General features: G+C 40.0%; 1 protein-coding gene across 3 annotated transcripts in view; it reads left to right on the forward strand.

Annotated features, from left to right (window-relative positions):
• LOC126187703 (serine/threonine-protein kinase N) overlaps positions 1-25,945 on the forward strand; it is a 347,916-nt gene extending 321,971 nt beyond the window's left edge. For all 3 annotated transcript variants that reach the window (XM_049928946.1, XM_049928945.1, XM_049928947.1), the window contains 2 exons: positions 23,582-23,722; positions 24,562-25,945. In XM_049928946.1, coding sequence (XP_049784903.1) covers positions 23,582-23,722; positions 24,562-24,705 — 285 coding nt within the window. In that variant the 3' untranslated portion in view covers positions 24,706-25,945. The remainder of the gene's footprint in view (positions 1-23,581; positions 23,723-24,561) is intronic.
• Positions 25,946-26,287: the final 342 nt, after the last annotated feature.

Raw genomic sequence — 26,287 nt, forward strand, 5'->3', positions numbered from 1 at the left:
TGAGGCATTGCAAGGACAATTTTAAAACATTACTGGTAACAAACAGGAACCAGTGTATGAAGGTTACCAGTATAAATAAATTTGTGATCAAGACTGATTTTAATAGTAAGTTTTAGTAATAACATTGATCACTGTCTGCTCCCACGATGTATTCAAAAGTGAATAATAATATTGTCGGATGGAAGAAGGTCTCAAGTGCTGATGGTTCCACACAGACTTAATTATGTTCATACATTCTGGGAATCCCGACGATTTTTCCCTGTTATCAACATAGATACGAAGATATCAGTCCCATGGATTCCAGGACGTCCAAGAATTTTTTAATTTCAAGTTTGAACTCTGATAAGAAATCACAAGAAAAATATATTTTTCATGTGATATAATTATATGTTTTTTTTTCCTCTTTGCTTTAACTGCGAAATTTTCATAGGCCTCAGTATGTGAGGTAAATTTCAACTCTATACGTCTACCTGTTCATTAGAAGAGAGTTTTTACAGTCAGAAAGACAAGACAGGCAGACAAAAAAGTGATCCGATAATGGTTCTGTTTTTACCAATTGAGGTATGGAACCCAAAAAAGACCAGTTTTGTGAGATGTGAGAAATTATTTTCATGTATGCTGTATGATAGTATCTGGCGATCACTACTTGCCTCTATACAAATAAAATATAAAATTGCATAATCACTATTTTAGAGAGGGACTCATAGCTGTTAATAATATTTAATACGATCTTGGAATCAAGAGCCACACAGACACAAAGTAATGATGAATTTAGGACTTTTTACCAAGTGCAGGACAATAAGTTGAAGCCATCATCTTCACTGTCTGACTGTGATAAATCTGACTTGTGAAGGTTTATTATGAAAGGCTCCATAATACAGTCTCTTGTTGATAGTCTTCAGCTTGCAATTTTTCTGCATACCTTACACACTTTTCCCATGCGAAAATTGTGGTGATCTCTATTGCTTCATGCACAGGACTCTTCAATTTTAAAAGTATTATTCATATTCATCTCTACGATGTAAGCTTTTAATTGTGCCCATGTTATCTTGATGGGATTGTAATAGCAGTGGTATGGTGGAAATCTAATTGCTTGATGCCCTTGCTGTTTAGTAATCTCACCCGTCTCATAGGTACAATAGGCTGGCACATGGCATTGACAAGCAGAATCAGTTAACTCTGATTCATGACGGATTGTGAGCCATGCTATTGCTCAATAACAAAGTGACTGTATCAGATTTCCACTTAGGGTGGTAGGGACTTTGTTCAGTTGCACTGCATGGTCACTGGCATTGTCATTACAATTATCTGAACTTGGATGAAGATATGGCAATAATTGTTTTGTAAACTATTGTTTAAATAAACTGTATGTCATCTCATTGTGGTTAACTATTAGTTTACTCTCAGGAATAAACTCTGTGTCCACTGATCCTGCATGTACAATAATAACATGACTACGGGTCCTTACTGGAAATTTAAGATCACCAAGCCCATCCATCATTTTCCAGCACATTGACATTGCATGGCTTTGGTCACATTCATTTCATGGAAATAATAAATGTAAAATGCCCTTCTGTCTCGAAACAACTGTATTACTTTTAAAAATACAGTCCTTATAGCCACAATATTACTTCTCTCTATAAGAAATTTTCTCCCATCATACATCTTATGGTATCAAAAGCCAATATCCTTTAATAAAAGTTCTCTTTTGTTACCAAAGCTAAATTGCCTGCTGTGTGTATTCATCTCTTGAATACATTTTAAATGTTGTAGGACATAGAAAACTAATCTGGATTGAATACTTCTTACAATTGTGTCATTTCTGTGGCTGTTTAAAAGATGCTGACCCACTCAACATGGTACACACATTCGTTTTGTTGGAGACACGATGCGCACTTCTCAATCCCACACCACATACCTCAGCTGTTCTCTCCTGACTGTTGGAAACATTGGGGCAAGCACAATTCAGTGATCAGTCGTGTGCTTCAGACTCTCTTTTGAAGAAGTTATACTTGCAGAACATTAAAACTCTTGCTTGTTTGTGTAACACTTGGCTTTTTTCATCCATCAGCCATAACAAACACTTTGCAATCAATATAGCCACATACTCCGGAGAAGAGACCACCCCTACATGTTCAAACTACATTCAGCCACTGCATGAAGCAGACTGAAACAGTGAAATGATGCATTTGGCTGGAGCATCACATGGCACACTGTCCCTTGCTACTTTGCATCACTCCATCATCCACCTTCTTACCTGCACACCTCTATACGAACTGTAGCACGCAGGATGCACCTCATCTCTGATGCAGAATGTCTTCTCTGGATACTGTGTGCAGAAAAAAAAAAAAACATTGCTTGAAATGGTAAATAATGTTCACTCTGCACCTGTCCATTTCACTACAACCTGTGGAGATGGGCAAAATCACTGAGAAAGAAGCAGCCAGTACCTTACCATGAAACTGTGCATGGGAAATGTGGTACATACTGAAAAATCACTAAGTGAGAACTGTTTTTTGTTTGCCCAGTAAAACATGAATATTATTGAGGAGCATGAAAGATGACCTCGGTTTACAGATGGCCGGCGTATATTGGATACTATACCAACATGGCAAGATATATATTGGGCAAACAGTGTGCATCATTGAAGAGCAATACTGAGAACACCAGTTGCACATTTGACATATGTATACCAACAAGTCAGCGGTTGCAGTCCAGTATTTGCCTGAGACTCATGCAGTGGAATATGAACATACAGTAGCAGACACTTCCAAATACTGGATAGGTTTGTTTTTGAAACCATGAAAATATGCATCAGGGACAGTCTCATCAGTCAGGACTGCAGCTATAATCTCAGAGAGGTTTGAGAACCAGCATTGGCACTTAATAAGAAGAAACTTGGCAAACATGTTCTGACAGTCAGAGTGAATGCAACATCTACGCCCACATTTCCACTACAGAGGGTCGACAAAGTTTCCTTCATTAGGGTGAGGGAAAAAGGAGATAGTGTTGGCGAGAACGGGTAGGATGGCGTCATTCAGGAACAGTGAGGTAATTGGGGGGAAGTGAGGCAAAAATAAAGTGAATGGCATAAATGATGTGGTTAGGTCAAAGATCAGTTGCCGAAATCAGCTTTATTACATAAAGAGGGAGTAAATGTTTTCCTCTTCTAGTTTTACATTGTCGTGCAACACTTTTGTTCCCCTCTTTGTGCTGCCAAGGTTTTTGAACAAACAATCAGTGTGGCTATGGGAGGTCCTTTATCTTCCCTAACTGCAAACGTATTTACAGAAAGGATTCATTTTAAAATTCTAACCATTTTGATTGGCGGTGATCCAGCGACAGTATGCTATTCAATTACAGGATGTATATACAGCCACATCGGTTGCACAAAATTTTTGTCACTTGACCACGATTTTGATTGCACTAGGGCAATCTTCATGAGAATAGAAAAATTACATGGAATACTTAAAAAATATAATGACATGGCTTGAAATAAAATACACTTCATAGGATTACTTCCATAATTTATGTACAAATAGAATGTACTTACATGTAATCACACCATGGTTAAAAACTCTAAGCAAAAAGTGCTCTCATCAAACAGGAATATTACAGGAATAAAAACTAAAATGTAAAGGTATAACATGATTGTCAAATTGATAAAATACTCAATGGAATAATGACAGCCGCAAGATTGCTTAGGACCAAGTGCGGCATAACACAACCACTACCGTCAGACTAAACGGCTAACAGGCCGAGGCAGCCACGAAAAGAGATTTGCGCCATCTATCAGGAAGTAATCGAATTACAGACAACTTAAGAATAAATGAGGCATTGCAAGGACAATTTTAAAACATTACTGGTAACAAAGAGGAACCAGTGTATAAAAGTTACAACATAACGTAATAGTCTTTTTTACAAAAGAAAATACAGTTCTGGTATTATACAGAGAAAACTTAAAATTGAAAGGGAAAACGATATTTAGGAGACTAAATTGAGGAGATATTGCCATTCAGACAATTTTAACTAGCGGCTCTATACTTGAAAAAAGTTTTAGTTGCGTAATTTCAACTGTTCGTTAAGAATGAGACCGTCCTTCAGAGATAGGTGTTTAAAAATTTCTAGCTCTTTTAAGATCTATCTATTTGACAGTCATGTTATACTTGTACATTTTAGTTTTTATTCCTGTGATATTTCTGTTTGATGAGAGCACTTCTGCTCAGACCTTTTTAACCATGGTGTGATTACATGTAAGTACATTCTGTTTGTATGTAAATTATGCAAGTAATTCTATTAAGTGTATTTTATGTCAGGCCATGTCATTATATTTTTTAGGTATTCCATGCAACTTTTATTCTGATGAATATTGCCCTAGTGCAGTCGAAACTATGGTCAAGTGACAACTGATGTGGCTGTGTATACATCCTGTCATTAAATAGCATAAGATTGCTAGATCACAGCCAGTCAAAATGTTTAAAATTTCAGGATTCCTACCTGCCCATCTATCTAAAGCTGTTACGAAATACAATGACTTGAAAATGAAAATTCTGAATACAGATATGGCAGTTAATTTCAACAAACAGTGTGAAATGAGGGGACTTTAACCTAATTATGTGAAGTGTTATCTGAACTTTAAGCAGTAAGAACCAAATATTTTCAAACATTCAGTGCATTCTATTTGAATCTCCTCAACTGCATGAAATATTTGGCTTTTTAACTTTAGTTTCGTCCTGGAGAGTAAAATAAAGATAACTCAGTACCAGGTTGGATGAATATATTGGATGAGAAACATTTGTCATTTTGTTTTTTGCCAGAATCTCCTGGGTGATCAACACACTGTAAGACCTCTCATTGTCATGGTGAAGGAATCAGCTGCTTGTGCGTCACTTTCGTCAAGCAAAATCAGCTGACATGTCCCATAAGACAGCTCCTTGATATTGTGTATGTCCTGGATGTATGCCTATGATATTCCAGCACTGTATTCTGAACAGCAACAACGTTTTCAGGAGTAATGCTGGTTGACAGCTGTCCTGAGAATGGAGAGCATCGTCAAATGGTGTCGTGTATATGAAGCAGTTTCTCCGAGCCTGAAATCAAATTTTATGCACACATACTATTCTGAGACACTTGCCCTCATCAGTTTTGCAAAACATACTACACACAAGACTGGGGAAATGAGCATGAAACTAAAGGTGACCACTTAGCACAAAGCCGCTCAAGCCACTAACACTCAAAGAATGTATGACTTACTACCGTGGCGGGGGGGAGGGGGGGGGGGGGCTGTTCTTCGAAAGATACATATACTTTCTGCAAACTTTGGGGTAGCACTTTATATCATATCCTAAACGTTTTGTGTTTTCAAATCATTCATACATTCCTCCAGTGTAGTGAAAATTGAGCCTGAGATAGCTATTTTTTCTGGACCAATACATTGTTGTAAAAGATTTAATTTTATGATAGTGTCTAAAATTTCCTTTCAGTAGATTCTGTTGTTTGTTTTAGGTCAGTATTTACTTCATTAAATTCTTCAGATACCTCATTCCTAACAAGATACACTGCTAAAGAACTCCTAACGTAATTTGCATTTTAAATCCATTAATGTTTACTTTAACTCAGATATTGATTATCTGAGCAATTTCGTTGTGTCACAAAGTAATATGACTGTCTATCTTAGAATATGTTGTGTCAAATTTTGAACTTAGATGTCCCATTTCACCACTAGTTTCTACCTTTAATCATTCAAATCTAGCCTCTCGATCTTCTTTAAATTGTTCACTAAAGTTTTTCAAAAAATCCTTCAAATGTTCTTTATTTTTTATGGATTAGTACTGGAATACAATGTAAATAATATTAACTAAATATCACTTCACAGATCATGAAAGCTAAAAGTCTCATGTTTATATGGCCTACTTGAATTTTCTGTAATAAGGCTGCATTGTCTTGTGGTGCTGCTTTGTCTTGATCTTGAAATCTGTGAATTGGCACTGATCACCCACCGCAATTAGTCAATGTCCACCAAAGTAATTGTCTGTCTTGCTGACATCTTTGACAAATTATCTTGGCAGAATGTAATTCTGTGGTCTATGTTGTTGGTCATCAGTGTAGAATTCTTCGTGGTAATTGACTTTAGTACTTAGTTTTACAAGTGCAAGTCTTTTGAAATCTGTTATTTATTTGGTTACTATGTGCAATTTAACATTTTCATAATAATTATTTGTGATGGTCTCTTCCAGTATTCTTCCTTGTTATTTTCCTTTTAATCATTCTTTATGGTCTGTATTACAATTTCTTACGAAGTTTAAATTTTAGATTAACTTCAAGGTATTAACAGTTATCATTTGAATTATTTCTTATTCTCCATCCAGAATATATTTATTGAGGGTGTATACGCCCCGGGACAACTGGAAGATCCGGGAAAAACCCGGGAATTTTTTCATCCAGGAGAATTCCGGGAAAAACCCGGGACTTTTTTAGAATTCTGGGAATTTTTCGTTGTTTTAGTTTTCAGTTAAATTTTTGTAATTTTGACTGGTAAGAACCGATACTCTAACAAAGAATAATACTGTATCCTGCTACTGCAGAATAATACTGCAGCATTAAAACATGAACAAGAGAAAGAAACGAAAATAAAACTTAAATTGCAAAGGAAATGCGCCATATAATATAACACAGTGCTCGTACAATTGTCTGCCAACACCAAAATGTGTCAAAGGCTTTCGGAAGACTATGCAGTGCTTCATAACAACAAATTGCCTCCGATGAGCGTGACATCACAACTGTTTACATTAGACTCATGTAATCAGGTACGAGCGGACTTGTGCACACGTGCAGTTTAGTCGCCTATGAGTAGCACCTTCTCCTGCTTCTGGCTACAGAAATGTGGCTGTTGGCTATGTAAGCAGCAGGAGCAGCAATCAGCCACATGATACCAGGAAAAATTTTACTGGCGCGCCCAAGCTGCCAGATTCACGCGTGCGTAGCAGGCCTGGATCTAGTGGGGGGTGGGGGAAACCGGGGTATCTGAACCAGGCGGTAATTTCGGGAGCAGAGGGCAAATTCATATTCTTGAGGGAAAAAACCTTGTTCCACGAAGCACCTATCATCCAGCGCACGTTGGTCTATCGATTTTTCATATGATTTTGAAACGCACCTCTTCTGGGTTTTAGACACATTATAAGTTGATTTCTGAATGAATTATAAGTTGATTTTTGGATGTGTGCATAGTGTACGTGATGTGTCTGCCAGGGGAATCCTCGTCACATCTAGAAATAAACTTTCCTGCAGACAACATGGGACGGGTCTATGCGAGCTGAGCGGAATAAAGCCGAACCAGTGAATGCCAACTGCTGCTTGTTTATGTGGTTGATTCGGTTTGCGAATGTTCAGTGTTGTTATAACTACTAGTGAAATCCCTAGATTCAGACTACCAGAGTGGAAATAAATGGCTAACAGGAATAACAGGTAAGAAAGATTATGTATTATCTTCTCTGGTGTATCCAAGAAAGTGAAATTTTGCCAGAAAATAATTGGCCAGATCGCTACACTAGTAGTGTAGTCCCCGGCTAGCAGCCGCGTAAGTTCCAATCTGAGAGTAGCGCGGAAAATGCATTCTTCGAACACGTAACAACGCCTAACCGGAGAATAGTCGTTTCATAACTAAACCGTGTGATTGTGGCAGGGTTAATAAAGTTAACCGGAGAATTAGTTTTGACTGTGGTAGGAATAGTTACAGAATTAGTGATGACAGAACTTTGTTAGAACGAGGAAGGAGAAGAAACGGGGAGATCGCACAAATTATGGAAGAATATGACGATTCCAAATTTATACAAAAATTTCGTCCTACTGCTTTTCAGTCTTGTGCATGAGAAACTGGAGCATATGAATGAAATGTGAAACTATTTCCTAACGTAAAGCTTGTTTTGCTTGTAGTAGGCCAAATAGGTATTTCGTATTGGTACTTCGTGAATTATATTCTGTCGTATTATAAAAGTTATCGTAGTATCGCCTTGACAAGCTGTGTCGGAAAGACCCTGGAACGGATGGTTAACCGGCATCTGGTCTGGCTGTTAGAGACCAGACAGCTCCTTAGCCGCTTTCAGTGTGGATTCCGAAAATTTCGGTCCACGGTCGACAACCTGACCCTCATAGAGGCGGCTATTCAGCAGGCTTTTCTCTGTCAGCATCACTGTATCGGTATCTTCTTTGATATCAGTAAGGCATATGATACTACTTGGAGACACTATATTCTTGCACAACTGCATCAATGGGGTTTTCGTGGCCGCCTCCCCATTTTCATTCGGTCTTTCCTGTCTCGGCGGTTTTTTTGGACCCGAGTTGGTAACACACTGTCTGATTGCTTTGAGCAAGAGAACGGTGTCCCCCAGGGCAGTGTTTTAAGCGTTACCCTCTTTGCCATAGCCATCAACAGTATAACGTCTACAGTGAGGAGTCCAGTACAGTGCTCCTTATTTGTGGACGACTTTGCTGTTTTCTGTTCCTCCTCCAGTGTTGCAACCATGAGCCGTCAGTTGCAGCTAACAGTGCGGCGGTTAGAGGAGTGGGCTGCAAAGACGGGTTTTCGGTTTTCTGCCGATAAGTGTGTTTGTGTTCATTTTAATCTATCTCGTCGTCTTTTTACTTTGCCTGCCTTGCATATGGGGGATACTGTCCTACATTTTAGAGACACAGTGCGGTTTCTGGGCCTAATTTTTGACTCCAGGTTGTCATGGCTGCCACACCTACGTGACTTGAAAGCCAGAACGCTGAAGGCACTGAACATCCTCAAGTGCCTCAGCCACAGGTCTTGGGGCACGGACAGGGCACGTCTCCTTCAGTTTTATGGAGCTTTTGTGCGTTCACGGCTGGACTATGGGTGCACAGTATATGGGTCAGCGAGGCCATCTTATTTGCGGATCCTTGACGCTGTTCACCATGCTGGGATTCGACTGGCCACGGGTGCCTCTGTGCTGAGTCTGGCGAACCGCCACTTACCATCCGGCGGCAGCTCCTGCTGGTGTGCCAGGCTTGTAAGTTTTTTGCAGCTCCCAGCTCGCCTGCTCACCGTCTTGTTGCCCATCCACCTCTGGACCACCTTTTTTCCCGCTGTCCGCGGGCTACGTTGCCGTTTGGGATCCGTGTGCAACGTGTACTAGAGTCCCTCGGTGTGGAGTCTGTACAACCCCAAATCCAAGGTTTTAACCACCTGCCACCCTGGTTACTGAAGAGGCCTGGAGTGATTTTAGATTTATTGCAGTACAAGAGAGATTGCACTCCTGCCACCGTTTTTAATGCAGCATTTTCTGCCATTTTATCTGAGCAGCACGACTATGTAGCTGTTTTTACGGATGGGTCGAAACAAGGGGATTCTGTTGGTTGCTCAGTTGTTTTTCCGGATCGTGTCCTCAAGGTCCGACTGCCTCAGACTTTTACTGTCTTTGATGCAGAATTGTCTGCGATCTTGCGGGCACTGGAGCACATGAGACATTCTTCCTCTTCTAAATTTCTTGTCTGTTCCGATTCACTCAGTGCCCTTCACTCATTGCAACGTTTGTATACAGCAGACAAAATTGTCCAGACCATCCAGGATGCCCTCCTCCGACTACAGTGACTGGGGAAGGTTGTAGCTTTCTGCTGGGTTCCGGGGCATGTCGGCATTGCTGGGAATGCAAGGGCAGATCTCACAGCCAAGGAGGCGTGTCTCGCCCCACAAGTATCTCAGTGTGCTATCCCCTTGCACGCACTCACCTCGCTGTTGAGCTCACGGGTCATGCATCGGTGGGAGGATGAGTGGCTGGAAGTGACTGACAATAAGCTCCGTATAGTCAAGCCCACAACGCGTGTGTGGTGTACTTCTTTCAGCCCCATCGACGGGACGAGGTTCTCCTCACTCGGCTTCGAATAGGCCATAGCCCTATGACGCATGGCTTCCTGCTCCGGCGGGAGGACCCTCCAATGTGTGGTGCTTGCGGCGTCCAGGTCACTGTGCACCACATTTTATTGGATTGCGTTTTATTTTCTGACCAGCGGGCCGCGGCTGACCTGCCATCTCTTTTAGGCAACACTCAGACAAATGTGGCTAAAGTTTTAAAGTTCTGTGCCCTGTCAAAAGTTTTTACAAAGATTTTAGGGAGAGGATTTTAATTTGCTCACTGTGTGACAAGCTCGCCCATATTTTTTGTAAGTGGCCAGCCAATAACAATTTCCTGTGACATTCTTGTTGCTATGTTTCCCCTTTCCTTAGGTTTTACTTTCTTATGTAGCATTTTCCTTCTTTTCCTGCTTTCTTTGAGTGTGTGCTTTAGTTTTGTTAGGTCTGTCCACATTCGTTCCTTTTAATGTGTGTCAGGGCGCTGATGACCTCGATGTTGAGCGCCCATAAGCCCCAACACACCACCACACCACCACCATATTATAAAAATGATCATTATTGCCAAAACAGTCTCTCGTATTTGGTGTGTGTTAAAATTGATGCAATATTAGAAAGGCATATTTTGTTTTGTCCAGCACACAGTGACCAAATAGACTTAATCAGATTGAGAAACAAAACCAGTCTTGGGTACTCTTTGTATTAACAGCTTTTCAGTATTAGACAACGACATTTCCATTTTTCATGTAGCAAAACATGTGGTGAACTTTGATAAGGTAATAGTTCTTTCGCAGAAAGGAAAGCACACCATGTAAAGCTGTAGCAAGATTAGAGAGAAAAATCGCTAGGGCCTAAGGATTGAAGAAAAGTGTACTGTCTTGTCTGTATCTTGTCTTTACTGATTTAGGTATCCTATATTTAATTTTATGTCACACAGAAGAGCAAGTTATTAGCTAATAGGCGATAAAGAGTCCAGATTTTCTGAAGAATTCTCCTTGTTACAAACAATCCTACCCAGTACTAATTGCGAGGTGTTTTTTTAAAAAATAAAAGCGGGCAGGATGTCAAACCGGCCTAGTGGGAGCAGGAAAGACACTACAGGACATTTTAATTTACACTGTCCTGAAATAGTTTGATGGCATCCATTACCAAAAATACACATTTGAGTTCCACAGAGCGAAATACAGTGACGTGCAGTATAAGAATGTTTGAAGAAGCATGGCACTGCACTGCACTCTTGAGACCAAATAAAAGTGTCTTACATTTCCTCGAAGAGATATGTTTTATGTATCAGACTCTTCAGAAAGATGTGCCCTACAAAATGAACTTATTTTTCAAAAATTTTTTTTATGCGCAGAGCTGTGTGAGTTATAGTGGTGGGGTGTGGAGAGAGGTAGTCTCCCACGCGACCCGTGTTAAATATAGTGATTTTTCTGTTCCCTCTTCGTTTACTGCTCTCACATCAAATGAAAACAAGACGGATTTCTGTGGCTGAGAGCTATCAAGTGAATTAAAATACATTCACATAATTACAGAAGGATAAAATATGTTACTAGTTTTAGATTTTATTTTATTTCCACCTTCCTGACATTCAAGCATTAATCGCCTTGTAGAACAATAGAGTTACTTTTGTCGATTTGCTAATGAAATTTGGCTTTTCTTAAGCTTTCGTGCTGAGGCACTCAATTATTTGGAACGAAGTGTTTAACTCCATACTATTGGCTAGTTTCAACTGTTTGCTGCATTTCAAGTGCAAGTTTTCATCTTCTAGCACATATGGCATTATGCCATAATAAAGAGCCAAACATGAGATAACACAGTACTAATACTCCAAGAAAATTTATGTCCCGAAAACCACGCTGAAAAGCTTCATATCAGGTCTAGGCCTACGTCATAGGGAATCTGGACGTACGAATGTGCACTGTAAGGCGAACTATGCATTTTGGTATTCGAAATTCCGACGCTCTTGGAGTATCTTCTGATGTCTTGTTTCTTTTATGACATAATGTAAGATCTTTTAATATTTTTATGTGTACGAACATACGGGCTTCCTACGTCACCGTAGATGCGCAAGCGTTGTGACTCCTCTTATCTAGCGCTCTCTGGCAACTGCTGATATGAATCTATTTCTAACAGGTCGCAGGAAAATATTTCGAACTGTTGTTCGAAAAGTGTTATTATCAAAGTAAATTTGTCTTTTACGCAAGATGAATTACGTGCGAGAATGTATGATGAATTTCTTAAATCACAAAGCGTTTGCTCTCTTTTAAAATTCAACTCTTTGATGATGAGACATTTAGAGGAATTTCGAGCCCAGAAGATCAGAGATTTATGTCGGTATTAAAAATTTTACTGGCGCATTTGTGTGATATATCTTAAAGAATAACATGCGCTGAACATATCAACATTATATATGAAAGCTTAGCTTCTCTTGTAGCTTATTAATCATAGAGACAAATATTATATGTGAAAGCTTTGCTATTCTTGTAGCAACACTATGTATATTAATTTAAACCATTTAACTTTTACTGTTAGTGGAATTCGAGTTCATACTTTCGTAATACGAAAACATGCAGCTTACGTGATTTTTTTCCCCCTGAGTTTTGTTTTCTAAAGTGCCGGGAAATTCTATGCTGCTGTATAAAACCATATCCATTCAAAGGATAAGTTTTACAGTTCCGAGGGAAAGTATACTGTCACTTAACACGAAAAAAGTGTATTTTCACCCGGGAGAAAATGTATTTTGAACGGGGGGATCCGGGAAAAATCCGGGAATTTTTTTTCCTTGTCCACGTATACACCCTGTTATTATTTCCAAATATTTATTATCATATTTACTTTTTTTGTAGAATTTGGTTCTGAAATCATTCACTTAATCTGTAATTCACATTCTGTACTGGGGCGCCAAAATCGCAGTGTTACTGCTGCTAGAAGTATGAGGCAGTTATATGGGGTTGCAGCATAAGTTCGTAGTGTTCTTCCATAAGATTCATAAGCACAACAGTCTGCCAATGGACAGGTAACTTTTCGATTCTGCAGCTGTAGAAATAACATGGTTTTGAGGCGAAGAACTTGTTGAGTGCATTTTCTTCTAGAAAGGAAGTTCCTCGGAGCTTGTTGGATTAAACCTGGGGGCACAAGATCAGATGAATAAGGTGGGAGCGGAATGACTGCGCAATCCATCTCCTGTATAGAGCCCCCCCCCCCCCCCCCCCCCCCCCCCCCCGGTCCCCCCTCCACAGTCTTCCTGGTCATTGTTCTTGGATTGTGTTTGCAAGACCTTTCAATTGCTTGATTACTTGCACCTCAGGGAATCAATTCATAGTACACCACACTGTCACTGTTCCACCAGATGCATAACATAATCTTTTGTGGATGCACACAGGTATGTGTACAGGGAGTTTCTGCTTTGTTTGGACTCAACCATTCCTTTCTTTTCCTTACGTAAGCATAAAGACACCAATCCTCATCACCAATTGTGATACAGGATAGGAATGGTCGGTGTTGTTCACAAGCCAACTGATAATGAGCAGGTGGAGATGCACCTATGACCACCCACTGATTTTTGTGATTTTGGCTTAGAGCATGTGGCACACATACACCTTATTTTTGAATCGTCCCCACTGTATGAAAATGTCGCATGATGGAGTGGAATGATCATAGTTCATCATCACGTTTTACAGTTCTCAAGTACACTGACATGGATCATTGTGGCTTGATGTGTTTAAACGATTTTGATCAAACACCATAGGTCTTCCTCAATCTGTGAAAGTTACTGATCAAACTGTTCCTCCTTAAAACGAAAAATCCATTTTCTTGCTGTGCTCTGTCAAGTGGCGTTAACCCCGTACATGGCACAAACGTTTCTGGTTGCTTCTGCTGCATCACCCCTCTATTGAACTCGGAACAGAAGAATATGTTGGAAATGTTCTGATTTCTCCACTTGGAACTCCATTTTCTATAATCAGCGGCTCCAACCACTGTCTCCAAATGACAAAATGAGAATGTGTAAACCCTAATAACAACAGTGAATTGCAGATAAAAAATGATAAATAAACTCATGGCAAATGGAACACAAACATGTAAAACAAAAACACTACAAACTTATGCATCAATCTAATACACTCCTGGAAATTGAAATAAGAACACCGTGAATTCATTGTCCCAGGAAGGGGAAACTTTATTGACACATTCCTAGGGTCAGATACATCACATGATCACACTGACAGAACCACAGGCACATAGACACAGGCAACAGAGCATGCACAATGTCGGCACTAGTACAGTGTATATCCACCTTTCGCAGCAATGCAGGCTGCTATTCTCCCATGGAGACGATCGTAGAGATGCTGGATGTAGTCCTGTGGAACGGCTTGCCATGCCATTTCCACCTGGCGCCTCAGTTGGACCAGCGTTCGTGCTGGACGTGCAGACCGCGTGAGACGACGCTTCATCCAGTCCCAAACATGCTCAATGGGGGACAGATCCGGAGATCTTGCTGGCCAGGGTAGTTGACTTACACCTTCTAGAGCACGTTGGGTAGCACGGGATACATGCGGATGTGCATTGTCCTGTTGGAACAGCAAGTTCCCTTGCCGGTCTAGGAATGGTAGAACGATGGGTTCGATGACGGTTTGGATGTACTGTGCACTATTCAGTGTCCCCTCGACGATCACCAGTGGTGTACGGCCAGTGTAGGAGATCGCTCCCCACACCATGATGCCCGGTGTTGGCCCTGTGTGCCTCGGTCGTATGCAGTCCTGATTGTGGCGCTCACCTGCACGGCGCCAAACACGCATACGACCATCATTGGCACCAAGGCAGAAGCGACTCTCATCGCTGAAGACGACACGTCTCCATTCGTCCCTCCATTCACGCCTGTCGCGACACCACTGGAGGCGGGCTGCACGATGTTGGGGCGTGAGCGGAAGACGGCCTAACGGTGTGCGGGACCGTAGCCCAGCTTCATGGAGACGGTTGCGAATGGTCCTCGGCGATACCCCAGGAGCAACAGTGTCCCTAATTTGCTGGGAAGTGGCGGTGCGGTCCCCTACGGCACTGCGTAGGATCCTACGGTCTTGGCGTGCATCCGTGCATCGCTGCGGTCCGGTCCCAGGTCGACGGGCACGTGCACCTTCCGGCGACCACTGGCGACAACATCGATGTACTGTGGAGACCTCACGCCCCACGTGTTGAGCAATTCGGCAGTACGTCCAACCGGCCTCCCGCATGCCCACTATACGCCCTCGCTCAAAGTCCGTCAACTGCACATACGGTTCACATCCACGCTGTCGCGGCATGCTACCAGTGTTAAAGACTGCGATGGAGCTCCGTATGCCACGGCAAACTGGCTGACACTGACGGCGGCGGTGCACAAATGCTGCGCAGCTAGCGCCATTCGACGGCCAACACCGCGGTTCCTGGTGTGTCCGCTGTGCCGTGCGCGTGATCATTGCTTGCACAGCCCTCTCGCAGTGTCCGGAGCAAGTATGGTGGGTCTGACACACCGGTGTCAATGTGTTCTTTTTTCCATTTCCAGGAGTGTATAATAGTTTGACAGGAGACTTCTCACAGCGGTCCTTGTACATCATGCACTGATCTTCCGAACTTCAGCACCAAAGTTGTGATAACTCCTTTCAATTCGAAACATGTTATATCATTTATGCTACATTGCAGGAATAACCTATTTTCTTCTGCTTTAAGTATAGTTACAGTTCATACTAGTTCGACATGATCATGTTTCCACTTGCAAGATCAGTATCCAACTCAAAAGCTCATCTCTCTTCAGTGATAATTTTTTTTTCCTCTCTCTCTGTTTTTCTGAGTCCTTCGGAAGTCTACACATCTCAAGGGCAGGATTGACAAGCCACGGAATACTTATTTCCTCATTTGAGCATGTATTTCCTCACACTAAGTTGCTGTAACCACCGTCACAAGATGGAGGTGCTGATTGTTCCTCAATATGGCTCACCACACACACAATAAAAATAAAACCAACACACACTATCTGTACATTTATATTAGTGGATCATTATGTAATTGCACTTGACCTCTTGTGGCCATCTACCTCTGCATCCACATCTGCATCTACATAGATCTCTGCGTGCCACTGTACCATGTGTGGTGGAGTGTAGACTGTGATACTACAAGTAATTTCCTCCTCTTTTCCACTCGCAAACAGAGAGAGTGAAAATGACTGTCTACATGCCTCCATATGAGCCCCAATTTCACAAATCTTATCTTCATGGTCCTTACTCGCAAAGTATGTTGGCGAGGCAGTAGAATCGTTCGGCAGTCAGCTTCAAGTGATGGTTCTCTAAATTTTCTCAGAAGAATTTCTCGAAAAGAACACCACACCTTTGCTATAGAGATTCCCATTTGAGTTCCTGAAGCATCTGCATAACACTTCACGTTGTTTGAACGTATCGCTAACAAATCTGCCAGCCCACCTCTGAATTGCTTCTATGTGTTCCTTCAATCCGACCTGGTACGAATTCCAAACACTCGAGCAGTACTCAAGAATAGGTTGCTCCAGCATTCTATATGTGGTATCCTTACAGGTGAACCACACTTTCCTAAAATTCTCCCAGTAAATCAAACTTGACCATTTGCCTTCCTTACCACATTCCTCTCGTGCTCGTTCCATTTCATATTGGTTTGCAGTGTCAAGCAGGGCACTAGTAACACTATAACCAAACAGTACAGGTTTGTTCTTCCTACCCATCCACATTAACTTACATTTTTCCACATGTAGAGCTAGCTGCTATTCACCACACCAACTAGAAATTTTGTCTACATCATCTTGTATCTTCCTGCAGTCACTCAACTTCAACACTTTACCGTACACCACAGTATCATCAGCAAACACCTGCAGATTGCTGCCCACCCTGTCCGCCAAATCATGTATGTGTATAGAGAAGAATAGCGGTCCCATCATAGTTCCTGGGGCACTACTAATGAAACCCTTATCTGTGATGAACATTCCCCATCAAGAAAAGCATACTGGGTTATATTACTTAAGAAGTCTTTGAGCCACTTGTGTATCTGTGAACTTATTCCATGTGCTCGTACCTTCGATAACAGCCTGCACTGGGGCAACGTGTCAAATGCTTTACAGAAATCTAGAAATATGGACTGTGCCTGTTGCCCTTTGTCCATAGTTCGCAGTGTATCATTGTCAGAAATACACATTACAGTAAGCTAGTACAGTGGTGACTAAGGAAAAACACATCACACGATAAATGATTTCAAGACAGTTGCACATAGACTATCAAATGGGTCAATGTGTCTTCATGAGATATCATGAAAAAAGCTGATGATAAGCTGACCGCACCCCCATGTGCAATAATAATGTGGTTGACTAATTGGAAGAATATTATTCTGTGTTTCTATTTCCATAATATATACATAACTTCCCCCCCATGAACCATGGACCTTGCCGTTGGTGGGGAGGCTTGTGTGCCTCAGCGATACAGATAGCCGTACCGTAGGTACAACCACAACGGAGGGGTATCTGTTGAGAGGCCAGACAAACGTGTGGTTCCTGAAGAGGGGCAGCAGCCTTTTCAGTAGTTGCAAGGGCAACAGTCTGGATGATTGACTGATGTGGCCTTGTAACAATAACCAAAACGGCCTTGCTGTGCTGGTACTGCGAACGGCTGAAAGCAAGGGGAAACTACGGCCGTAATTTTTCCCGAGGGCATGCAGCTTTACTGTATGGTTAAATGATGATGGCGTCCTCTTGGGTAAAATATTCCGGAGGTAAAATAGTCCCCCATTCGGATCTCCGGGCGGGGACTACTCAAGAGGATGTCGTTATCAGGAGAAAGAAAACTGGCGTTCTACGGATCGGAGCGTGGAATGTCAGATCCCTTAATCGGGCAGGTAGGTTAGAAAATTTAAAAAGGGAAATGGATAGGTTAAAGTTAGATATAGTGGGAATTAGTGAAGTTCGGTGGCAGGAGGAACAAGACTTCTGGTCAGGTGACTACAGGGTTATAAACACAAAGTCAAATAGGGGTAATGCAGGAGTAGGTTTAATAATGAATAGGAAAATAGGAATGCGTGTAAGCTACTACAAACAGCATAGTGAACGCATTATTATGGCCAAGATAGATACGAAGCCCACACCTACTACAGTAGTACAAGTTTATATGCCAACTAGCTCTGCAGATGACGAAGAAATTGAAGAAATGTATGATGAAATAAAAGAAATTATTCAGATAGTGAAGGGAGACGAAAATTTAATAGTCATGGGTGACTGGAATTCGAGTGTAGGAAAAGGGAGGGAAGGAAACGTAGTAGGTGAGTATGGATTGGGGCTAAGAAATGAAAGAGGAAGCCGCCTGATAGAATTTTGCACAGAGCACAACTTAATCATAGCTAACACTTGGTTTAAGAATCACGATAGAAGGTTGAATACATGGAAGAACCCTGGAGATACTAAAAGGTATCAGATAGATTATATAATGGTAAGACAGAGATTTAGGAACCAGGTTTTAAATTGTAAGACATTTCCAGGGGCAGATATGGACTCTGACCACAATTTATTGGTTATGACCTGTAGATTAAAACTGAAGAAACTGCAAAAAGGTGGGAATTTAAGGAGATGGGACCTGGATAAACTGAAAGATCCAGAGGTTGTAGAGAGTTTCAGGGAGAGCATAAGGGAACAATTGACAGGAATAGGGGAAAGAAATACAGTAGAAGAAGAATGGGTAGCTATGAGGGATGAAGTAGTGAAGGCAGCAGAGGATCAAGTAGGTAAAAAGAAGAGGGCTAGTAGAAATCCTTGGGTAACAGAAGAAATATTGAATTTAATTGATGAAAGGAGAAAATATAAAAATGCAGTAAGTGAAGCAGGCAAAAAGGAATACAAACGTCTCAAAAATGAGATCGACAGGAAGTGCAAAATGGCTAAGCAGGCATGGCTAGAGGACAAATGTAAGGATGTGGAGGCTTATCTCACTAGGGGTAAGATAGATACTGCCTACAGGAAAATTAAAGAGACCTTTGGAGATAAGAGAACCACTTGTATGAACATCAAGAGCTCAGATGGAAACCCAGTTCTAAGCAAAGAAGGGAAAGCAGAAAGGTGGAAGGAGTATATAGAGGGTCTATACAAGGGCGATGCACTTGAGGACAATATTATGGAAATGGAAGAGGATGTAGATGAAGATGAAATGGGAGATACGATACTGCGTGAAGAGTTTGACAGAGCACTGAAAGACCTGAGTCGAAACAAGGCCCCCGGAGTAGACAACATTCCATTGGAACTACTGACGGCCTTGGGAGAGCCAGTCCTGACAAAACTCTACCATCTGGTGGTCAAGATGTATGAAACAGGCGAAATACCCTCAGACTTCAAGAAGAATATAATAATTCCAATCCCAAAGAAAGCAGGTGTGGACAGATGTGAAAATTACTGAACTATCAGTTTAATAAGTCACAGCTGCAAAATATTAACGCGAATTCTTTACAGACGAATGGAAAAACTAGTAGAAGCCGACCTCGGGGAAGATCAGTTTGGATTCCGTAGAAATACTGGAACACGTGAGGCAATACTGACATTAAGACTTATCTTAGAAGAAAGATTAAGAAAAGGCAAACCTACGTTCCTGGCATTTGTAGACTTAGAGAAAGCTTTTGACAATGTTGACTGGAATACTCTCTTTCAAATTCTACAGGTGGCAGGGGTAAAATACAGGGAGCGAAAGGCTATTTACAATTTGTACAGAAACCAGATGGCAGTTATAAGTGTCGAGGGACATGAAAGAGAAGCAGTGGTTGGGAAGGGAGTAAGACAGGGTTGTAGCCTCTCCCCGATGCTATTCAATCTGTATATTGAGCAAGCAGTAAAGGAAACAAAAGAAAAATTCGGGGTAGGTATTAAAATCCATGGAGAAGAAATAAAAACGTTGAGGTTCGCCGATGACATTGTAATTCTGTCAGAGACAGCAAAGGACTTGGAAGAGCAGTTGAACGGAATGGATAGTGTTGTGAAGGGAGGATATAAGATGAACATCAACAAAAGCAAAACGAGGATAATGGAATGTAGTCGAATTAAGTCGGGTGATGTTGAGGGTATTAGATTAGGAAATGAGACACTTAAAGTAGTAAAGGAGTTTTGCTATTTGGGGAGCAAAATAACTGATGATGGTCGAAGTAGAGAGGATATAAAATGTAGACTGGCAATGGCAAGGAAAGCGTTTCTGAAGAAGAGAAATTTGTTAACATCAAGTGTAGATTTAAGTGTCAGAAAGTCATTTCTGAAAGTATTTGTATGGAGTGTAGCCATGTATGGAAGTGAAACATGGACGGTAAATAGTTTGGACAAGAAGAGAATAGAAGCTTTCGAAATGTGGTGCTACAGAAGAATGCTGGGTAGATCACATAACTAATGAGGAAGTATTGAATAGGATTGGGGAGAAGAGAAGTTTGTGGCACAACTTGACCAGAAGAAGGGATCGGTTGGTAGGACATGTTCTGAGGCATCAAGGGATCACCAATTTAGTATTGGAGGGCAGCGTGGAGGGTAAAAATCGTAGGGGGAGACCAAGAGATGAATACACTAAGCAGATTCAGAAAGATGTAGGTTGCAGTAGGTACTGGGAGATGAAGAAGCTTGCACAGGACAGAGTAGCATGGAGAGCTGCATCAAACCAGTCTCAGGACTGAAGACCACAACAACAACAACATACATAACTAACATTGCGATTATCATTTATCGTTAAGAATAAGTAAGGATGTGTCTCTCCTATGAAGTGAAGTGGTATGTATCGCTGCAAGAGATGTATAATAACTGCTTTTCTTCCTTGTGCTGGTAGTGTGTCCTCAAAAACTGTGAGATCCTTAAAAAGACTTGTCAAGACTATGTTCCATCTGCCATTCAGGCTCCAGCAATTTTTGGCTCTATTAGAATAGTTTGAAACAGAAATCCAAGTGTGTATAACATTGTGTATTCCTGCAGCAATAGATTAGACAATTTTTATAGCCCAAGGCACTTGTATGGAACATCGTCACTACACAAGACTTCAGTGTCCAGAAAAGTCTGACATGGTGGAGCACTGTTCAGCTGAGGGGTGCTGGATGACTAATGAGGACACACAGACAGTTGCTGTTGTGTCTCTTTAATGCAATAGTGTCCTTAGATGAGTGACAGAGATTAAATTATCGGATATTCTCATTAACTGAGACAATGGCTTCCAGATCAGCAAGATGTGGAGCCCTGTTTTACCTTGTACAGCCCCACAAGGTTTGTGGTACAGTTGGCAACAGATTTAGTGTCAGTTGGCTATATTGCAATATATTGTTCCTCCATGCAGTCATCTCCAGTGGTGCTCTCTGCAACTTTGCTGAGAGGCAGCACTGGTGGCTTCTGGCGCATGCACGGTGGGGGTTCTGTAGCGTATATAGTAGTGACAAGACAAAGCTCTGGTCTCTCATCGCTCAGCTTTAGCATCTGAGAATGGTGGCCAGTTGGAATTCCAAAATCGCTTTTCAGATTGATTTTAGCGTCTGACTGGGAACTAGACAAATAAACCTACACCGATTTTTTTTCCACTATGGTATGTTGTACTCAGGTATAAGGGTAGAAGCAGACTTAATTCGACAATCTCACTTCTTTCATGAGACATTTTCCAGATGCAACCATAACGTGTCAATGTTTCATTTTGGAAGTGTTTGATGGTTCATTTCATAGCAGCATTTAGTGTTTTAAAAATGATGAATGCAGCTATTGTCTTACTTTATATCATTGTTTAGAACACTTCCATTTAATCCACAGTGTATTTAAAATAAACAAAAGGTGAATTTTTCACACCCTTTTTTTTCTTTCTGAGGTCATTAACATCATGGCCGCCACATTGTAGTGGTGCAGTTGTTGTTTATTGGAAGGTTTTGACATGCTTAATCTTAACAAACAACTCAGGAACTGTGTTGGATAATGTGAAGATAGTTTTTTCAAACTTTTAGACAGTGCATTTAAATCACAAAACACAATACATGAATAAGACTAAATTATAACTTGTTAGTTACTGTATTATATATTAAATATCGAGTGGCTGAACTAAAATGCTGACCACCACTTTTATGTCTGGGAGTGCTGAAAGGGAACCACCAATTCTTAGCAACATTTCTAGATGTGAAGGTGTGGAGCCATATAAGCATCACACATCAATAGTAATTATCATAATTTGTTTTCTCCTACTTTAGCAGAACCTTTGATCCACCATTTCCTGTGATCCATTGCCTCCTTTTAATGTTGTAGTATGTGATGCCTTCCAACACACTATCCAAGATCTGAAATCTCTTCCTCCATTGTTTCTTCTAACTCTGTTTTTTCTTAATAGATGCGCAAATCATTTTCTTTTCCTCCTTTTAATTACATTCATTAACTGTCTTTGCTCTCCCTATCTTCTCAGTTCCTCCTCATTTTTCATTCATCCAACTTATTCTTTTCATCCTCTCCCATGTCCGCATGTCATAAGCCTCCAGCTTTGCTCTTTATTTCTTCCTCGCTGTCTACATTTCAGCACCATACAGGAAGCAATGCTGCTATAAAAACCATTTTCTTGGTCTTTTCCTCAAATCTTTGTCAAAAATTATCAAGTCTTTTCTGTCCTACTTCCTAGATATTTAAAGCTTTATTTGTGTTCTAATATTTCTTCGTTCAGCATTGTCTTTACCCTTTATTTTTCTTCTTTTGCCATTGCTTTTGTTTTCTTTGCATTAATGTTTGTACTATAACTCTTTCCTTTAAATTCAGTGGTATCCACTATAGCCTGTAATTCTTTTCACTCTGTTATAAGTAGTTCTGTGTCATCTGCAAACCTCAAATACCATATTATTCTTCCTCCAGTTTTTACCCCCTTGTAATCTAGTTGGCAGTGGGCAGTCATATTTACTAAGTACAGATTGAAAAGTGTAGGAGATAAGACATCAGCCTTTTCTTACTCCTTTTCCTAGTTCTGTGCAGTTGGTGGTCTCTCTATTGTCTTTTCCTACGTTATAGTTACAAGCTTACCTGAAGCCATGTTTTAAAATGCCTTTTACTGCTGTCTTCTCTTTTCTGTAAACTTCTCTCCCATAATTTACAAGAGTCCTGTTGCATATTTTTGCCTGTGGTTACTCTAAAGTGAAATTTCTCTTCAGCCAAATTCTCCTCCATTGCCTTTTTCAGTCTTTAATTAATTATTCTTAACATATCTTAGATGGCATGTGAAATAAGGCTAATTGTTCTGTGTGCAGTGCATTTCCTGATTCCCTGTTTTGTTGATATTGTAATCATTACTGTTAATTCAATACTGTTATCTATTTTTGACATAATCTCAATATTTCTCTTACTCCTTCTTGGTTCAGACATTTTGCTATTTCTTCTGGTATCATATCTGTACTGAATGCTTTTCCATTTTTCATTGCAGCTGTTTTACACTTTACTTCTTACATTAGGATTGGTGATCTTTTCATCATCATCCACACTGTTGAAGGAGTCAAGTACCAAAGGTCTTGGTTTGTTATCTGTCTTATATCTCTTAAAATAATCTTCCCATCTCAGGAGAATGTCCTTGCTGTCTTTGTGCATATCTTCAGCTTTATTGAGAATTCCCTCAGTAGCACTTCCTGGTTTGTTTTGATCCCATGTTGTACTCTTTACTCTGTTATACCATTACCTGTCATTAAGTATAGTTATATGTAATGTCTTTTTACTTACAGCTTCTCCGCAAAAATCCAGAAAGGCGATTGGGCTCAAGTGAAAAAGATGCAGAGGATGTCAAAAAACAAGCTTTCTTCCGAAACATTCAATGGGATGACCTCTTGCTTCGTAGGGTGAAACCTCCATTCATACCTACAGTTGTAAGTATGATAAAGTCTATGTACATTTGATGCTTTTCTTTGTGAAATGGAAGAGAGCACTGAACAAAACCAGTAGTTGTATTTACGTGGCATTACACAACAGTAAATGTACATGCTTAGCAAAGTTGTGCGTTTGCTACTTTCTTATCTTTGATTGTGAAAAATATATTTGCTAATTGAGAAGCCAAAGAAAGTATCACTTAATATTCTTGTTGAAGCTTTGTTCTGCTTTAAACTAGTACATTCTGAATATCAGTCAGCAGTGGCTGATTTGAACGATTTATTGCTTGGTTTTTATTCAAGTGTCCCCCCCATAATAATATTCAGTAACTTTACCATGTGCCTGCAAAGGCAATTCTAAGGGTCTTGCATTACTTCTAAAATTATTCCAGAATTTGCAGTTTATCTACTGTGTGAGTAAAAATGCTACAGCCACTTCCCACTTCTTTCTTTCTTTCTTTCTTCCTTCCTTCAGACAGATATGTGACGAGTTATTTCAGTAGTGTAGTTACACAGAGGCTTGTTGAAAGATTCATTGTAGCTGCAATTTATAATGAGGAGAATAAAAAATTTCTTGCCTAACAATGAAAGGCTGTGTTTTCCACGTCAGGATTGCAATTATTTGTAACACAGTTATCTTTAAGCCGGTGGCATTTGTTCACCATTTTTACAATGTTTTCGTGGTGGAAATAATGAGCAAGTGTTTTTTATATATGTAATTGTGAATTGAATTACAGGGACCATTCAGAGCCTTCATAGTGTTATTCTATCAAGGAATATGAAATAAATGGCAATGTTACAGAACTTTAAAACCCAAATTTTTTTCTTTTGTTTTACAGACTTCAGTAGAGGATGTAAGCAACTTTGATGAAGAATTTACTTCTGAGAAACCTCAGCTCACACCGCCAAAAGATCCACGACCTCTAACAGATGAAGAGCAGATGCTCTTCAAGGACTTCGCATATATGGCAGACTGGTGCTGATGTTCTTGATGTAATTGATGTTGTTGTGTACCACAAGTCTTCCTTTGAAATCCTATTAGTTCTGTGTGACAATAACCTGTTTAGTAATGTGGTGACTCTCACTTGCCATGTGTGTTAAACCTGGAAGTTAATAACGAACTTCTTAGTTTTTGCATAGTAATGCCTAAACTTGGTCAGAAATTTTGTGCCAAGTATATGTAGCAATTGTAGTGCAGCTTAGAATATTTCTCATCCCACTTCTGTAACTTACTGCAGATGTGTGCAGGATGGAAGAAGTAATACGATTGTAATTCTCCTGTGGAGAAACTGTTGAGATTTCTTTATTTGTAATTATAATTTTGTTGTTTACTGCAAGTTAAAAGAATTGTTTCTGTTTAATATATGATTAGTTGTGTGTTCAGATTTTCTTAACAAATGTGATATTTCCATATTCATTATAATTTATTTTATAAACATCTGGAATGCAAGATCCCTTGAAAATTATTTGCCAGCTGCCAACTTGCATGTCTGTGAATGTGGAGAGTGCAGACAACAGTTATATGGTTGGCAGATTATGCCAGTATACTAGAGAGAGATATTTTGTTACCTATGCTGCCTAATTATTCAGATTATATTTTGCAGAATGAAGAGTGTTCATAGTCACTGACATGTAAATAATTTGTGTATAAAAGTAAAGAATGGAGTTTACTTAAAAAGTAAATTTATTGTAAATACTATTTACATATACTATAAATACAATTTGCATTTTATTCAAAAATGAAATTTTTTATATAAATTTATATCTGTTGAATAATAAAATGTCTGATTTTCTGTGGTGCTGTTAAGTCATTTAAACCTGAACTGAGACCAAACATGTAGTTTTTGTAACTAAACATTTTGTAATACAAAGAGAGAATGTTATATTATCTTTTTAAAAAGTTTTAAATTTTTACAATGTGTAAATGGTCTGAGCATGTAATAGGTGGCCTTCTTTCACCACATATCTTGTGAATGTGCCCATTTAGTCTTTTTGGGCACCCTTCTCCACACGATGGCAGCTGTTGCTCAAATTCATGAATTATATAGAAGCAAACACTATTTTCAGTACTGAAGTTTATATGCATTTTGATTTCGGAGATGTCACTTAATGGTGCTGAAGAGATGAGAGAATTATATCAGTTTGCACTCATAAATCATAAAATAATGGCCTGCTTTGTATATGTCAGCAAATGTGTATAAATAAATATGTGACAATACATAACATTGTTTTGTACTTTTCCTATTTTTCCTCTCAGTAGTATAAATCTTTTTCACTCTGAAATTTTGTCATTGGATTCCATTCAGTTATAGGGAGCAAATGTTTTCCTTTTACCAACTGTAGTCAGTTAAGTAGGTTGCAGTTTTCAGAAATTTTTAAATTGAAACTACAGTGACAATTTGTTTTCAGCTGAATTTATGAGATGCAGTAAAGGAGAGCCAGCAGATTTATATTTTAATTTGAAATAAATCATCAGGTATACTATAAGAGAGACTCAAAAGTCAGACAGACATTTCTCATTTACAGTGTTGTCTCATCTGGTATATAAGTGAAATGCTGTGTGTA

This window comes from Schistocerca cancellata, chromosome 5 (genome assembly GCF_023864275.1).
Source record: "Schistocerca cancellata isolate TAMUIC-IGC-003103 chromosome 5, iqSchCanc2.1, whole genome shotgun sequence".
NCBI lineage: Eukaryota > Metazoa > Arthropoda > Insecta > Orthoptera > Acrididae > Schistocerca > Schistocerca cancellata.